The sequence below is a fragment of the Scyliorhinus torazame genome, chromosome 11 (assembly GCF_047496885.1).
Source record: "Scyliorhinus torazame isolate Kashiwa2021f chromosome 11, sScyTor2.1, whole genome shotgun sequence".
Lineage (NCBI taxonomy): Eukaryota > Metazoa > Chordata > Chondrichthyes > Carcharhiniformes > Scyliorhinidae > Scyliorhinus > Scyliorhinus torazame.
In genome coordinates this window covers 40,223,979-40,242,122 of record NC_092717.1, presented here as the reverse complement: position 1 = coordinate 40,242,122, position 18,144 = coordinate 40,223,979, and the positions used below count along the sequence as shown (strand labels likewise).

The 18,144-nt window shown below is 47.7% G+C and overlaps 1 protein-coding gene across 6 annotated transcripts in view; it reads left to right on the top strand.

Moving 5' to 3' along the window:
* The window catches only part of fbxo15 (F-box protein 15), a 69,650-nt gene that overhangs the window by 29,194 nt on the left and 22,312 nt on the right, over positions 1-18,144 (top strand). For 4 of the 6 annotated variants that reach the window (XM_072467149.1, XM_072467151.1, XM_072467148.1 and 1 more), the window contains 3 exons: positions 167-370; positions 4,610-4,739; positions 16,089-16,171. In XM_072467149.1, coding sequence (XP_072323250.1) covers positions 167-370; positions 4,610-4,739; positions 16,089-16,171 — 417 coding nt within the window. Of the gene's footprint in view, positions 1-166; positions 371-4,609; positions 4,740-15,694; positions 15,738-16,088; positions 16,172-18,144 lie in introns of all 6 variants that reach the window. The other 2 variants (XM_072467150.1, XM_072467153.1) reach the window with 2 other exon arrangements.

The window sequence follows — 18,144 nt, the reverse complement described above, 5'->3', positions numbered from 1 at the left end:
AAATAAATAAGTTAATTGATGCAATATTCTGTAACAGTGCACTGACTAAGATTGACTTTAAACTCAATCAAACTTTTCGGGTTTGCCTGATTCTAAGGATTGGAATCAAATTGACCTCCAGTGATAAGTTATAATTAACTGTCTTCAAAACGTTTTATGTATACAGAACTCTTGGAATTACATGGATGGTTGTTCTTCGAGAAAGAAATGGGAAAGAGCATGTTAAGGAGCAGAGTAAGGCCTACTTCAGTGACACATCTGCTACTTTGTGCTGGAACAGTGCAGTTTGGCCACCTCTTTCTAGCCTGAAAGTACTGTGTGTGTATGGAGTCACACCGTTGCTCCATCCAAGTAAAACTGCAACAAATGGGTGAGCTTACATTCATTGTTAAATAAGTGCAGATGGCGAACCAGATACAAGGGTGATTTATTTGTCCCTTTTCCTGTTCCCAGACAGTGTTACAAAACTTTTAATGCAGAGGGAAAATGGGTTGTGATCCTTTTGCTCCATTTTGAGTCTAAATAACATTGTGATTACTCTGTGGCTTCTAGTGTGGGCACCTGAAGTAGATGTAATCAGAGTACATTTTGTGCAATTGAATTTGTGATCCCTGCACTCAAATTTTTTTAAAAGTCTTGTCTTGTGGCCCTGGCCACCAAGAGCATTTGGAAATCCTCCATAGTGGAACAACTAACCTGTAGAATTTACATACGGCACTAATAAAAAGCAGATTATATCATACTATAATACATTTAAATGAAACTGATCCGGCTATTTTATACAGCTGTTCTGCATATGATGAGTTTCAACCAACCCTCCCTATCTACTTGGGATTCCTGGGCACAGACTCCATGGAATCTTACTTTAAACTGCACCTGTTTTGTATAGCACCAAGTGTAAAGAACAAACTGCTTCCAGGAAGATATAATGCTGCAGATTCTATTTCTACTGTATTTCTGATATCTAACCTGAGAGTTCAGTTAGAAAAAACTATTTTGCTGCTTCTAACCTTGTTGCAGCATGCTATTGTTGATGGTGGCAGTGTTCCATCCTGAGTGACTCCCCTGATGTTCTTTCACAATTGTGATATATTTGGACTTGACGGGAGGAAACTGCCACAAGCCCCCTTGGCAACTGATGAAATTGTTTACTTTGGTCTCTTAGTCACTACCAACTGGTTCCTTACTACAGAATAGGAATACTTCTTCCTCCCCTCCCCTCCCTAACCAGAAATCTGCTCCATGCACCTGCAATAAAGAGAAACATCAAGGTGTTTATTCAGACTGTGTATTGATTTAAACTCTTGATTAATCTTAAATATTATGTCCTGATGTTGCAGTTCCTCTGTATCAAATTGTTCAGTCACTTGCTTATCTGTCAGTCTGGAAAATTGAAACTTGTGGTGCTTTTTCTTTGTAATATCCAGTCATTTTTAGATTAGGTAAGAACATAATGTTAATGAGGATGCATTACTTTGGTCCAGACAACCATTTAGAAATGATGTACTGTACCCTTTTGTTTTCTGCATTTTATCAAGTTGATTACGTTGGGAGGAGAGAGCGGGAAGTTGATTAGGTTGGGGGGAGAGAGGCAGCACGATGGCGCAGTGGGGTGGCCCTGTTGCCTCACGGCGCCGAGGTCCCAGGTTCGATCCCGGCTCTGGGTCACTGTCCGTGTGGAGTTTGCACATTCTCCCCGTGTTTGCGTGGGTTTCGCCCCCACAACCCAAAGATGTGCAAGGTAGGTGGATTGAACATGCTAAAATTGCCCCTTAATTGGAAAAAAATGAATTGGGTACACTAAATTTATTTTTTTAAAAAGGTTGGGGGGAGAGCGCGGGGAGCTGTTAGCACCAAGGATTTGCCCTTTTGTAGTTTGTAAATGTCACAGATTTTGTTTAAACTAGAAGTGCTGAAAGGAAAATAAAATAATTTTAAATGATTATTATTCAAAGTATAATCTCCATGCAACCACCACATATTTATTTAGTGCCTGTTTTTAGTTTTCCTCCTGTATTTGATCTGGCGTATAACAATGACTTGTGTGAGGTTTGTGCGATTATTTTATGTGATCAACCCTTGCTTCCTTCCAGAAGGATGTCATGAGCATGTATCTGTCCCAGCATTCTGTATCAAGAGTGTTGGATGTTCCCCATCCAGCATGAGTGAACCCAATTTTGCCCCAACCCACCCTGTCGGTAAATGGTTTAAAATTGACATATCACTTCACTCCCAGTGGAAGCTCACTGGACATCATTTTATTTTGCTGACTGGTGGAAATTCATCTGCCACAAAGAGGCATTTGTCTCCGGTGTAAATTCAAATGTTATCAAAGAAATTTTGACATGATTTTAATTGGACAAGGCAGAAGTCCCACCCAGTGACCATGATAGTAAATAAAACCTTAGTAGCATTGTTTTCACGTTACTTTTAAATGCACCTTCAGTTCATTTACAGGCACTGAGGTCATTATGATCTTGATGTCATGCCTTGGAAATGCACTGCTCACAATTTTGACTGTCATCTTAATTTTTGCCTAGATTTATTCAAAACTCATTTTATTCTGAATTTTGCTTTTCTTCACTCTTTTTGGATGAGTTCAAAGAAGAAGAACAATAACACCATATTTGTGGCGTGATTTAACGGCCCTCACGCGTCCAACTCGGGCGCGACACGGCCAGTAAATCTCGCGAGGGGCTCGCCATGCCTTGCTAAATCTACCAGGATCCTGCGAGAAGTTGCAATCCGTAGGTGGGATCTGTATTTGGAAAAATTTGCATAATAAAGTGAGCAGCTAGTCTCACTTTAATATGCACTCGCCGAATCTACCCAAGGCTTTGGGAGCTAGTCCCTCTGCCTCCGAGATCCTGTGCCTTTTAACATGGATCTCCAAAAACAGCATTTCGGGGCTTCCAGGTGGTTTTGCAGGGGTGCCAGGCTGGCAGAGCCAAGCTGCCCGGGTGGCATTTTGCCCATGCTGGGGAACGGACCTGTGGGTGCCCTGCCCTTATGAAGTGGGGTTTGGGTTACTCGATGACCACTTATAGTTGAGGTGGGGGAGATTCAGGGGTCGTGTTGGGAGGTCTCGAGAAATGGCTTCCTACACTAAGTGAATGAAATGAAATGAAAATCGCTTATTGTCACAAGTAGGCTTCAAATCAAGTTACTGTGAAAAGCCCCTAGTCGCCACATTCCGGCGCCTGTTCGTGGAGGCTGGTACGGGAATTGAACCGTGCTGCTGGCCTGCTTGGTCTGTTTTAAAAGCCAGCGATTTAGCCCAGTGTGCTAAACCAGTGTGGCTGCGGCTGGGCGTTCCCTGCTGAGGCCTCAAAATAAAACAGAGTCCCTTTCGATAACAGAATCTTTCTTGGCGCTGCGAGCACCGTGAAACACCCGGCTAAACGTGCTCAACAGGGGACTCTGTTTCATTTCCTTTTGATCGCACCCATAGTATCTGTGCTTGTTAGAAGGCGAAAGTGACAGTAAAAGGACTTGCCAAGCCCAGAGGTATTCTTAACCAAGTTATTTTCTTGGATATTTCTGAAGAGCAGCGAAGGAGGAGACTAAGTTTTGTTACACAGGCTGTTGCTGACTTATTTTAATAAGACCTGTCGCCTGCTGAAGCAGGGATTCCAGCTATTGCCAGTGGCTGTCAAGCTCACGAATCCCTAATCTTTTGGACATGGGTTCCTTCCAAACTGGAGACATCACTTATATTTTTCTTGCCTGTACATCACCCTTCTCAATAAAAGAACTCTGAGATTTACAAACATGGCTTACTTTCCCTATATCCAGTGCACCGTGGACTGCACTCCTGAAGATATAGGGGCAAAGGAAGTTTAGCCAGAAACTTACCTGAAACAAAGTGTTTCACTGTATCCATCTTGAATTGCTGTGTGATCACCACAGAAGGATAATATAAATCTGTACCTGACCAGTGCTTTTTTACTGTGCCACTCTCTTCCATCCTCCCTCCATTGCACCCATTTAGAGGATGGTTGCTAGAAGACTAGGGATATTGTGAGGGAATCTGTCTTTAAATTTAATTTGTGTTCAGGCAGACCTGAACTCAAACTGAACTGAAATGGGAAACAGAACAGGTAAACATAGAAAGGAATCTGAGCCTCCCGGTTTCTAAGCAAACTTTTAAACCAACAAGAGTTTACTGGCAAACCCTGTGAACATTGACTCTTGTTGTGAGTCCATAATGTTCAGTTCTGAAATCGTCGGAGGTATCTGCACTCTAATTCTGGCCTTTAAGCACCCCCAGTTTTAATTGCTGCACTCTAGGGTGGCTCTGCCTTTAACTTCCTTGACCCTAAGCTCTGGAATTCCCTCTTTAAGGGAGGGATTCTCCGACCCAGGACGCCCGGATCATGTACTCCAATGGGACGAATAATCGTGAGTCAGGGCAAAATCAGGATCGATATCGGATGCCCACCCGATCACGATCACGATGCTCCGACTGACCCCCCCCCCCCCCCCCCCCCTGCATCTGCTGCTTAAATTTGGATCTTTCAAAAATTTTAAATCCTTATTTTCTATAAGAAATAATTCTGAGCAATCTCTCAAATTGATGCATGTGATTAATTTCAAGCTTTATTTTTAGACCTCGCAGGAGATCTCTACTTGCAGAGTATAATTTAACGAACCTGGAAGAATCGAGTACGTATATTGGTGGTGACAAGCTTGTCAAGCTACAGTGCTTATACCCTGGCATGTTGCTGGGATGCTGGCAAGTGAGTTAGCAACTAGTTTTAACTTGCTTTGTGATGTGTTATGTACTCTGGGATAACACAGCCTGTAACTGGATGCAGCTTTAACCAAAAGATACACCCGACCTTGAAGTTAGTTCAATCTGATTTATTGAACCAGTTAGCACAGTTCTCTATGAGTTCGACTCTCTGCTAACCTGTGGTTACTCTGCCTGACTGAACCAGACTGCTCTTAGCCACGTGCGTGTGATACTGTACATACGCCCTGACTCACTCTGTAGATCTTCATCAGTGGAAAGAGGCGGAGTGTGAGTGCCTCGTGCCTTTTATAGTGAGATACCACCCCTGAGTATCCTGCCTGCTCATTGGTCATGTCCTGTTCTCTGTGTCCATTAGCTGCCTGTCTGTATATCATTATCTGCATGTCTGCATATCATGACATATCCCCTTTTAAAAAAATGTTTTGTTGGCACATGGGAATGTGGTGGCATATATTAACATATTTACAAGCGGTGGCATATGTGAACGTATTTACATGTGAATACAGCTGTCTAATGCGAGAAAACAGAACATAGCAAACAAAACAAACGTTCGTAAGTCCAGTCTCTGGGGCTTGCGTCTAATCCTTGTCGACCGCCGGAGAGGTGGTGGTGGGGACGACGGCGGGTTGGAAGCCTGACTGATGGCCTCATAGCTCGAGGTATCAGGAGGTGGCAAAACAACGGATGGAAACGGAGAAGAAAGCGGTTGCGGGCAGGCAATTTTGCGCAGTGCCCGCCTGTTTCATCGCACAACAGAACCATCAGCCATACATACAACATACGAGCGGGGCGCAGCCTGTCGAACAACAACCGCTGGAGCAGACCAGCCACCATCCGGTATCTTGACCCTGACAGTGTCTGCCGGGGATAACACTGGCAAATCGGTGGCATGAGCATCATAGCCCTGCTTTTGCTGGTTTTGGAGCTGCTGCACCTTCTGCAGCACCGGGAGGTGATCCAGGTTGGGCAAGTGTATGGCTGGAAGTGTCGTCCGCAGGTCCCTGTTCATCAGGAGTTGAGCCGGCGACATGCCAGTGGACAGTGGGGTTGCCCTATACGCAAGCAGCGCGAGGTAGATGTCAGAAGCAGAATCCGCGGCCTTGCAGATGAGCTGTTTCACAATGTGCACCCCTTTTTCAACCTTCCCATTGGACCTCGGATAGTGTGGGCTGGAAGTGACATGTTTGAAATGGTATGACTTGGCAAACATAGACCACTTGTGGCTGTTGCAGCACGGGCCATTGTCACTCATGACAGTGAGTGGGATACCATGCCTGGAGAACGTCTCCTTACAGGCCTTGATGACGGTCCGAGATGTGAGGTCTGAGAGCTTCACGACCTCGGGGTAATTGGAGAAATAGTCAATAATCAACACGTAGTCATGACCATTCGCACGAAAAAGGTCGATGCCAACCTTGGACCACGGGGAGGTCTCGATTTCATGCTGCTGGAGCGTCTCCTTCCTCTGCGCTGGCTGGAAGCGTTGACTGGTCGCACAGTTGAGGACGATGTTTGAGATGTCCTGGCCAATACCAGGCCAGTAGCCAGCCTGCCTGGCTCTGCGTCTGCACTTCTCGACACCCAGGTGTCCCTCATGGATTTGGCAGAGCACCAAGCTCTGGAGACTGAGTGGAATGACAATTCGGTCCAGCTTGAGGAGGATATCATCAATCACCGTCAGGTCGTCCTTTACATTGTAAAATTGAGGGCACTGCCCTTTCTGCCAGCCATTGGCGAGGTGGTGCATGACACTGTACAAGAGGGGGTCTTTGGCTGTTTCCTCGCGGATACGAACCACCTTCTCATCAGACGCCAGGAGGGTGCTAGCACACAGCTGCACCTGTGATTCAATCTGCCGGATGATTTGCAGCGGTTCACTAGGCAATGTGATGGAGCGGGACAATGCATCAACGATGAGGAGCTCCTTGCCAGGCGTGTACACTAAGTCAAAGTCCTACCTACTGAGTTTGAGGAGGATGTGCTGCAACCGAGGCGTCATGTCGTTCAGGTCCTTGTGGATAATGTGGACCAGAAGCTTATGATCTGTCTCGACAGTGAATGTCGGCAGGCCGTAGACTTGGTCATGAAACTTGAGAATTCCAGTGAGTAGACCCAGGCATTCCTTCTCTATTTGCGCATACCTTGTTTCGGTGGGCGTCATGGCCCTTGATGCATAGGCTACCAGTGCCCAGGATGAAGTGTCACCGTGTTGAAGCAGCACCGCACCGATGCCATCCTGGCTCGCATCTGTCGAGACCTTCGTCTCCCTGTCTGGGTCGAAAAATGCCAAGACGGGTGCAGTGGTGAGCTTGGCTTTCAACTCCAACCACTCTGCCTGATGTGCTGCCTTCCACTCAAAAGCAGTGGACTTTTTCACCAGATTTCGTAGGACCCTGGTGTGTGAGGCCAGGTTTGGGATGAACTTGCCCAGAAAATTGACCATGCCCAGGAAGTGCAACACCGCCTTCTTGTCTTCAAGAACCTGCATGGCTTCGATGGCCTTGACCTTGTCTGTGTCCGGGCGCACGCCCTGCTGAGAGATCTGGTCACCTAGGAACTTGAGTGTCGACATGCCAAAGCAACATTTGGACCTGTTCAGCTTCAGGCCATTGGCATGGACACGGCGGAATACCTGCTGGAGACGGGAAACATGCTGTTCAGGGGTCGTGGACCATATGATGATGTCATCCACCTACACACAAACCCCTACAATGCCCTCCATCATCTACTCCATGATGCGATGGAAGATCTCCGATGCCGAGACAATGCCAAATGGCATGCGATTATAGCAGTATCTGCCAAACGGTGTGTTGAAGGTGCAGAGCCTTCTGCTGGACTCATCCAGCTGGATTTGCCAAAATCCATGTGACTCCTCTAACTTGGTGAAAATACGTGCTTGTGCCATCTCACTGGTGAGTTCCTCCCGCTTCGGGATGTGGTAGTGTTCACGCACTATATTCTTATTGACATCCATGGGATCAATGCAGATGCGCAGGTCTCCCGAAGGCTTTCGAACACATACCATTGAGCTGACCCAGTCAGTCGGTTCGGTTACCTTGGAAATGATGCCCTGTTGCTGAAGATCCTTGAGCTGTGCCTTCAGGTGCTCCCTCAGCAGAGCCGGGACCCGGCGTGGTGCGTGGACCACAGGTCATAGCAGAATCTTGTATCGATATGGCAGTGTGCCCATCCCGTCGAACACATCCGGATTCTGAGCGAGGATGTCGTCAATACCGGCCTGAAGATACACATTGGAGGATATCGTTGTGTAAACCCGCTGCATGAGGTTCAGCTGCTTGCAGGCATGCGCGCCAAGTAGGGATGCCCTGTCTGGCTTGACAATTTCGAAACATAACCGTGCATGGGTGCTCCGGTTGGAGACGAGTAGATGGCAGGATCCCAGTGCCGTGATGGCATTTCCGTTGTAGTCCAGGAGCCTGCAGGGTGCTGGACGGACCGTGGGGAGGGGGGGGGAGGCGTTTGAAATCTGCCTGTGAGTGGAGGTTGGCAGAAGCGCCCGTGTCCAGCTTAAACTGGATGGAGCAGTGGTTGACCTGCATCACCGCACGCCATTCATCCGCAGAATCCACAGCGAAGATGGATTGAATTTGTGATGAGTTGGATGTGGCATATTCACATTTGGTAATGATGCCCATACAGTAGGCGGAGTCCAGGCATTCTTCTTCTGGATCCGTTGTGCTGCCAGGATCAAAATCCTGTAATCGTCGTTGCACACTCTGAATGGGCCGTCGTCGGAATTGAGAGCGCTGGCCCCTGACTGGTGGTGCAGACCTGCACAAGGCTGCATAGTGTCCCGGCTTCCTGCAGTTTAAACATCGCCTGCCTCTTGCAGGGCAGTGTTTCAGTTCGAGCACATCATGACATCGGTACCCTGATGCTCTGCGCGTCGTCACACATGCTCAGTGCGGGTGACAGCCGCTTCGTTATCCAGTTCGCATCGCACATGCGTGGGGCCCCGGGAAAAGCGCGCAAAATGGCCGCTTTCATCAATGCTGAGGCGCTGCATCCAGGAGATGGCCTGCACACTCTCTGCCTTGTGGAAGGCATGTTTCTCAGTTTCAGCCGATTTGTACTGGGCATAGCGATTTTTGGCGTGCTCATGCACTGTGCATGTTTCAATCGCGACTGGCAGTGTCATATGCTTGATTTTCAGTCGCTGCTCTCAGAGGATCAGAGTGAACTCCAAAAACGATTTGGTCTCTGATCATGGAGTCAGCAATATCACCAAAGTTGCAGGACAGCGCTAGCAGGCGAAGGTTAGTTAAGAAGGAGTTGAAAGATTCATCTTTACCTTCTAGACGCTGTATGAATATGTAGCACTCGAAGATTTCATTGGTGTCCACTTCACAGTGACTGTCAAACTTGTCCAGGATGGTCGGAAACTTTGTCTTGTCCTCGCCTTCGGTGAAGTGAGAAGAGTTGATCACCCGCTGTTGAGAGGAGAAGCGCGATCTTCCTTGCATCAGACGCACCCACGAGGTCTGAAGCTTCGCTGTACAGCGGAAACTTTTGCTTGAATGTCCGCCAGTTGGCACTGAGATTGCTGGAGGTCCTGAGTTGCTGAGGAGCCTGAATCTTCTCCATGGTGCCGGGACACATTCGCTGGTCGTCATGGAACGGACTGAGGTAAACCACCTAGATTAAGCAGTCTCCTGGTTGCATGATGTGCTATGTACTCTGGGATAACACAGGCTGCAACTGGATGCAGCTTTAACCAAAAGATACTCCAGACCTTGAAGTTCGTTCAATCTGATTTATTGAACCAGTAGCACAGTTCTCTATGAGTTGAACTATCTGCTAACCTAAGTGTGGTTACTCTGTCTGACTGAACCAGACTAGCTCTTAGCCACGTGCTGGAGGTGTGATACTGTACATGCACCCTGACTCACTCTGTAGATCTTCATCAGTGGAAAGAGGCGGTATGTGAGTGTCTCGTGCCTTGTATCGTGAGATACCAACCCTGAGTATCCTGCCTGCTCATTGGTCATGTCCTTTTCTCTGTGTTCATTAGCTGCCTGTCTGTGCCTGTCTGTATATCATTATCTGCATGTCTGCATATCATGACACTTTGCATTCTTGTCTAACAAAGGAAAGAATTGGCATTTGTATGAGTGCCTTTCACGGCCTTGAAACTTCCCAAAATATTGAAGTATGGATACTGTTGTGATCGACACAAGATCCCAAAGACAGAAATTAAGTAAATGACTACATAATCTCTTTCACAACTTCCCATAATGGAATTTGACCGTGAGCACTAGGTTACCATAAGTCCTATCAAAGAATGGGTAAGCTTTTCATCAGCACCTTTCAGTGAAATTGTAGGGAATTGTAGCACCTGTTGCCTGAAACTAAGGGTGCGATCTAACGGAAAGATTTCTAATTGTGGTAGCGAAAGGGAACATTCAGGTGTTTCCTGACAGTTGACCTGGAGCATTAATTATAATGTTAATTAGGGGGCTTCACACCGAAAATGACTGTCCTGCCTACTGATTCGCCTGGACCGTGCTCGGTGCTAACGAGGGGAAGCAGCTCTTCACCCGATCTTGCCAAGCAAACCCCAGACAGCATGCAGCCATGCCACCGCGCAGACCCACCACACATTTTGGTGATGCCGACCTGGCCCGAATGTTGGATGCAGTGGAATCCAGAAAAGATACCCTGTTTCCCCCAAGGGGACTGGAGGGTTAACCACAGGGCAGCCAGTGCTGCCTGGGAGGTAGTGGCAGCGGCCATCAGTGCGGGGAGTGTCACCAGGATGACTGCCACCCGGATGACTGCCACCCAGTGCCGTAAGAAGCTCCCTCCATCGGACCCGAAGTCATCGGCCCCCTAGCAGCCATCCTGCCTGCCTCTCCTCCACTCCCACCTCACCCCCCCCCCCCCCCACCCCATCCCCAGCGCAGTGCCACACCTGTGCCCCAGCACACCTTGGCACTCACCATGCCCCGCCCAACGATGCATGAAACCTGCGTCTCACGATGTCCTCTCTCTGTTCTCGCAGGAGAAATTGCCCCACAGCAGACGGGAAAGGATCCAGATGGGAGGCGGGGTGCCGGACATCAGAGTCCCCACCCCTACGAGGAACGGGCCCTGGAGGTTGCAGGGGTGGCCAAGGATAGATCTGTCATTGCCATCGGGATTGTCCTGCGTGCAGAGATGAACATCCACCGGCCCCCAGGTGACATGTCATACGTGAGTTGTTCATGCTGAACATGATGATCCTTCCTCCTCACTGACCATATGTCAATTCTCCTGCAGGATCTCCATCCGATGGTGCCGGCACATCTGGGGTGCCCCCCCCCCCGGTGCCCGCCCGCCGCCACCCCCCCTTCCACACACACACACACACACACACACACACTGCCATCCAAGCAAACACCTCGGAGGAGAGCTCCGACCATGCCACCATCAAGGTGCACAGCTATCTTCCCCACCATCCACCAGCACTGAGACACACACCTTGGTGAGTGAAAATGCTGGCCAGACTTTTGGGGCACAATCTGGTGAGCACCACATAGTAGCTGATGCACATAAGGCGGAGGCAGAAACGACAAGGGGGGGACAGCAGTCGGAGATCTGCTGGATCACAGGATCTAGCTGGGTCCTAGTCAAATGCTGAGCCTCTGGCCCAGGTTATCCTGAAGCTGATGCAGATGCTAGGGTGCAGCCGTGATATTCAGAGGGGGATGTCGGCGGCATTCCAGCTGGTCCATAGCCAATTAGAGGAGTCCTAAAGGCTAAAGGCGCAGGAGATGGTGCCGACAATGCTTGGCACCGAGGCCAACACTGCAGGGGGCCCACCGCAGTGGGGAGCCTGGAGCATGATGCCAGCAGCATGAGTGGTGCTGTTCAAGGTTTTGCTCAGTCAGTGATGGCCATGGCTGAGGGCCTCGGCTGCATGTGGGAGATGTGTCAATGATACAGGTGGACCTTTCCAAGGTGCTAGGGAGCATGTCGCAGTCTCAGCTGGGCTTTGCCGTGATGCTGTGGAGCATGTTCCAAATGCAGGTGGACATTGGCGTGGCAAGACAAAGCGTGGCCCGTTCACAGAGGAGCATCACTGAGGGCATCGGCACCATATAACAGACAATGGGGAGGCACCAGGGCTGGCAGAGCATAATCCAACCATCCCTCCATCTCAAGGTAACCCCCTCAGGGCCCTACCAGGATGAGGGATCGCTGGAGGCCGACCTGGAGCCACCCTAAAAGGAGTCAACGGCAGTCACCAGCTCTCAAAATCACCCCCTCCTGACAACAGTGCATCTCGGAGTCAGCGGACGGAACAAAGTGGCATGGCGAGGCATTTTCCACCAGCAAGTCTGCCCGGGCCCTCCGAACCCAGGGCCTCCAGAGGAGGCCCGCTAGGGGCATTAAAGGCCACAGGGCGCAGTAAGCAGCAGGCTGCCTCGAGCGCCAGTACTCGCCACAAGGCCGAGATCCTGGAGCAGAGAACAATTTTGACCGGCGGCCATCTTTCTAAAGGGACCGCACTTGCGCAGTTGCGAGACGCCGCACATGCGCACTCATGCAAACTGCCTCCGGTACAGGAACAGCGATATGCGCATGTGCAAACGCTTCCTACGTATGATGTCACATGCGTCATGATGTCAGGGGCCCTGGACCACGCCTATTTAAAGGGGAAACGTCCCAAATCAAAGAAAAAATATTTTAAAGCTGTAAAACACCCTTCACCTGGAATGACAGCACAATGCCTCAAATTGAACCAGGAAATGAAATTAACCTCCGAAGAACCCTGCAACAAGCAGTTACCTACGCCCAAACTGATGATTCCCACCTTGAATACTTCGATACCGACCGTTACATTTTCTCTGGACCTCGCGAGCCCAAAGCCAGCTCCGACGCAAACTGTGATGATATGGTCCTAGAAGACAACGACTCAAGACAAACCTTTCACCTTGGGAGGCTACTCCAGTACCAAATCCGAACCGCAACTAGATGTGTTGCACATTGACGACCCCGACAACGAGTTCTTCGGATTTGAAGATCTTCAGCCCAGCAGATATGACATCCGAACTCGTGAGTGCAGGATGATGCTACAGCCTGAAACCAAGAGACAGAGAGCGGTACAAGCCCACAGAGAGCAGCCTGCTGCCACACAGAGAGTGGTCCACGCACCACTAAGGGTTCCCGACTACACGATAGAAGACACACAAGACTCCGCACCGCAGTCCTTGCACGAACAACAAGTGACTCCAGTGTCACAAGCCTCCACAGCGAGCTCGTGGACAGACTCCACGATAGAAGAAACGCAAGACTCCAGAGCGCCGTCCTTGCACACACAAGACGTGACTCCAGTGTCACAAGACTCCGCAGTGAGCTCGTGGACAGCCTCCACGATAGAAGCAATGCAAGACTCCGACGCGCAGTCCTTGCAGGAACAAGACCATGAGGGTCTAGCAACCTCCTCTGACCAACCTGCGGCAGATGATGCAAGTCTACCATGCTCAAGTAAACAGCAAGAAGACTATGACAGTCTACCACGCTCCAGTGCACAGCAGGATGACCATGACGGTCTATCATGTTACAGTGAAGGACAAAGCGACGATGACAGTCCAAGCTCAAATGAAGGACAACAGCAAGACAATGACAGTCTACCCACATTGCTTGCACCACCAGATGAAGACTCTGACAATTTACCCAACCCAAGTGAACAACAAGCAGCTACTGAGGCTCTACCCAAGGTATGTGAGACGAGTGATGACAGCATCCCACTTCCCATGCAAGATGTGCAAAGTGACAGACCTCAGGTAGTGTGTACAGAGGCACTCGACGATCACTGTGAGACCACTGGTGACTCCAGTGACACCATGATACTTCCACCCTCATTCGCACTACGGATTGCCCACTAATGGAATCAATACCAAAGGAGGACTACCGCAAGCGCAATCTGCACTACAGACTGGATGCCTTAGTTACAGCCCAGGATTTGCTGCACCCCAAACTGGCCAGACGGCATATTCCTATCGGATGCAAGGCTCTAGTTTCACACCATCACCAGGTACTTATGCGAGCAGCAATTCTGTTTCCAATTCGACAAGCTTCAACGGTTCTCCGCAGGATCACCCTTCCTGCACAGCACGTGGCCAGAACCAGTCTGTACAGTCTTATCCAACTTCAACATATGGCACATCCATGACCTCGAATGATACTGTTGATGGTACCTCTTCAACGTCAACACCTTATCAGCTACAAGATGCCATCCGACAGCACCATCACAAACATCGAAAAAAGAAAGGGACTCCAAATCAGACAGCGAAGTGATTTGACCACTTCTTGGTTCCTGTGGCACAGGGACGTTGATGGCGTTCATAACCAAGAGAGACATTTGACCATGATGATTGATGGTTTTTGGACTCTCACGAATGATTATTGTTTAATCACTGTTCCCGTGACTTGTATATACCTTACCTTATCTACCTGTTCTTTGTTCAATTTTCTTAAAGTGTACAGAAAATATGAACATATAAAAAAGGGGGGAATGTGGTGATGTGCATCAATGTAAATACATGTAGGCTAGCTAGACACTTGAGGGAGCAGAAGAGCCATCACACACACACAACCAATAGATCAGGTAGATAGGACACAACCAATAGACATTCACGATACACAAGGTGACACGACCACAGGAGGGCATTACACCAACCATATATAAAGGACACCACACACATGATCTGCCACTTTCCAGTGGAGACAGTGAGTAGAGACACAGAGTTTATTCAATATTACACCCACCACGTAGATTGCAGCAACTGGTTAGTCAGTCTGGGTACCTATAGTCGGATTATCAGTAGTGTCGAACCCGAGTAGTAGAAGTGTAAATAGTTTAATAAACGTGTTGAAGTTATCTCCATGTCTGAACCTTTCCTTTGTCAAGTACACCACAAGGAAGTCCCTTATGTTACACCTAGAACATAATAAATCAACCTGCTGACTCTGCCAGATGTGAGACAGGTGGTACTTGAAGGGTTGGATAGAAGGGTTGTTTGGAAGCTTGTGTGTTCCTGAAGCCTCAACTTCGCCTCTGGACAGTTTCGATGAAGTCTTTCAATATACGTTCCTGAAAGTAAAAGGACAGCATAAAGCATAACTATTAACAACTCTACATTCGCAGCACTTTTCCTGCTGCCATTGTCTCAAAGTGTAAACTCCCCACACCACCTTATCTCTAACAATCAGTCCGGCTAGGTTTGCTGTGAGGCAAGCTGCAGCAAAAATCACATGACCCCTTCATTTTACCTTAAAGAAGCAGCCCCAAAATCCGAAAAGCTTTTAAACCTCAAAAGGTAACAATTATCTGGGGAATAATCATTTACATACATATTGTCACACCTATTTTTAGTGTAAAGCAGTAAAATTATGATGTGCAAATGAATAAAATTGGAAGAAATGTTTTTTAATATTGGTATCAATTGCAAATAGCATAGGAAATGTGCAATGGTGAAGGAGGCCATTTTAAAAATTGCATTTGAAAACATTAGAAGGTTACCTAAATGGCTGAAGTGGAGTGTGTATGGGACATGCGTCTCAAATATTACTATATCCCTGGTTGCGACACCTACTGATATGAGTCCAGACTAAAAATCATGTGAACGAATAAGAATTGTAATATCAGGTTTAAGGAAGTATGATATAAAAATAATAATGTAACATGTTTGAAGATGAATTTAGAAGAATAATTGTCAGCTTGTAGATTGTTCGTTTTTTGAGTATAATAGGGATACTTTAATTTTTTAAAAATTGGTTATTATCTGCACGCTGAAAGGCACAGAAAACTGCTTCTCAATCCAATTATGTGCTAAATTAAATTGCAATACATGCAAAATTAGAAAAGTGTCTATCTTTTTAAAATTTCTTTTGCTTATTGTGTACTTAAGATCATCTTTTTAACATCTTCAGGTCTCCTCTATTTACGACACTGACAAAGCAAGCTGACTGCCAGGTGAAAGAAATATTTGCATAATGGCTGCATTTCCACAAATAAACCTTGGGTTTCTGGGGTCTTAAATATCCCAAAGATGTCCAGTGCAGGGGTTTATTCACATTCATCAATATTTTAATTATCCCAATAGGAAGTAGATATGCAGATCCTTGTCTGTTCTGACAGTTAGCATAAAGTAATAACTTCATGCTTTATCTTTATAGTATCGAACAATCAGAAAAGTGGTTGTGTTTTTTTACTTTACGCATACAATGACAGTGGCACCAGAATTAATTTCCCTATGAATACTGAGTCTCGACATGAAACATTGTGTTCTCCTTCACCACCAATACTTTTCTTTAAAACGTTTAGGAAGATGGAGAATTGGCTGTTATCGTTGCAAATCTTCATTTCCATCAGCTCATTGAGAAGAGCACTTTAGGATCAATCACCTGGTAAGCAGAATGCATTCTCTCAATTTATAAAATAACTTTTTTTTAATAAGTTTAGAGTACCCAATTCATTTTTTCCAATTAAGGGGCAATTTAGCATGCCCAATCCGCCTACCCTGCACATCTTTGGGTTGTGGGGGTGAAACTCACACAAGCACGGAGAGAATGTGCAAGCGCCACAGGGACAATGACCCAGAGCTGGGATCGAACCTGGGACCTCGGCGCCCTGAGGCAGCAGTGCTAACCACTATGCCACACTGCTGCCCTATAAAATAAATTATAACTTAATGTTTAAACACTTGGGCCTGAATTTGTGCATAGCTGGAGGGCTCTGTGCCTTAGCCAAAATGGCGCTGGAACTCTGAATCTGGAAGTCCTGACCCAAACCCAGCAATCACATTTTCACGGTGGGGCACACTTTGGTAAAGGTCAGGTGTCATTTGGAATTATTGAGAGTAGACATGAATTAAGGGCAGCACGGTAGCATGGTGGTTAGCACAATCGCTTCACAGCTCCAGGGTCCCAGGTTCGATTCCCGGCTTGGGTCACTGTCTGTGCGGAGTCTGCACATCCTCCCCGTGTGTGCGTGGGTTTCCTCCGGGTGCTCCGGTTTCCTCCCACAGTCCAAAGATGTGCAGGTTAGGTGGATTGGCCATGCTAAATCGCCCTTAGTGTCCAAAATTGTCCTTAGTGTTGGGTGGGGTTACTGGGTTATGGGGATAGGATGGAGGTGTGGGCTTGGGTAGGGTGCTCTTTCAAAGAGCTGGTGCAGACTCGATGGGCCGAATGGCCTCCTGCACTGTAAATTCTATGAATGTGCATAAAAAGTGGAGAAGCTCAGTGGAACTCTCATACTGTCAAGTATATTTAACTTTCCTTCCTTTTAAATTTTTGTATTTTAAAAGTTAACAACCTACTGTGACTCTGCTTGCAATTTCACACCATTTGCCATAAGGGGAGGGCAGTGACGTAGTGGTAATTGATTGGACTAGTAATCCAGAGGCCCAGGCTAATGCTAAAAATTCCAGCGTGGCAACTGGAATTGAAAGTAAGTCTAATAATGACCATGGAATTGTTGATAGTTGTAAAACCACAACTGGTTCACAGTTATCCTTTAGGGACTGAAACCTGCTGCCCTTGCCTGGTCCAGCATACGTGTGACTCCAAACCCACAGCACCGTGGTTGACTCTTAAAAATGGCCTTGCAAGCCAGTCAGTTGTATTTATTGGCTACAAAGTCTAAAAGAAGGAATGAAACCGGACAGCCTGGACAGCACTTAGACTGTAGGGGTTCAAGAAGATGGCATACCAGCACCTTCTTGAGGACGATGAGGGATGTGCAATAAATGCTGGACTTCATTCCCGTACCAGCCTCCCTGAACAGGTGCTGGAATGTGGCGACCAGGGGCTTTTCACAGTAACTTCATTGAAGCCTACTTGTGACAATAAGTGGTTATTATTATACTATTATTTTATATTATTTCTTGCCCCCTCCAAAGTCTGAAGACCTGTCGGAGGAACGTGGAGCAGGAGTGCGCTTGCTCATTTTTGCCCGTTGTTGTGCCTCTTCTGACTGCAGGGCTGGATCAGGAAGGGTATATCTGGATGGCGAATGCCGTTTCCTTGCTGACCACCACAGGTCGGGCCATCCCTGGTGGCTGCTCTCTGGCTGTTTCACCGTTAGAAGCTTCTGATGCCTGGAACTCCATATCGGAGTCAGAGTCCTCGACCTCCCACATGGGGCAGCACGGTAGCCTTGTGGATAGCACAATTGCTTCACAGCTCCAGGGTCCCAGGTTCGATTCCGGCTTGGGTCACTGTCTGTGCGGAGTCTGCACATCCTCCCCGTGTGTGCGTGGGTTTCCTCCGGGTGCTCCGGTTTCCTCCCACAGTCCAAAGATGTGCAGGTTAGGTGGATTGGCCATGATAAATTGCCCTTAGTGTTTAAAAATTGCCCTTAGTGTTGGGTGGGGTTA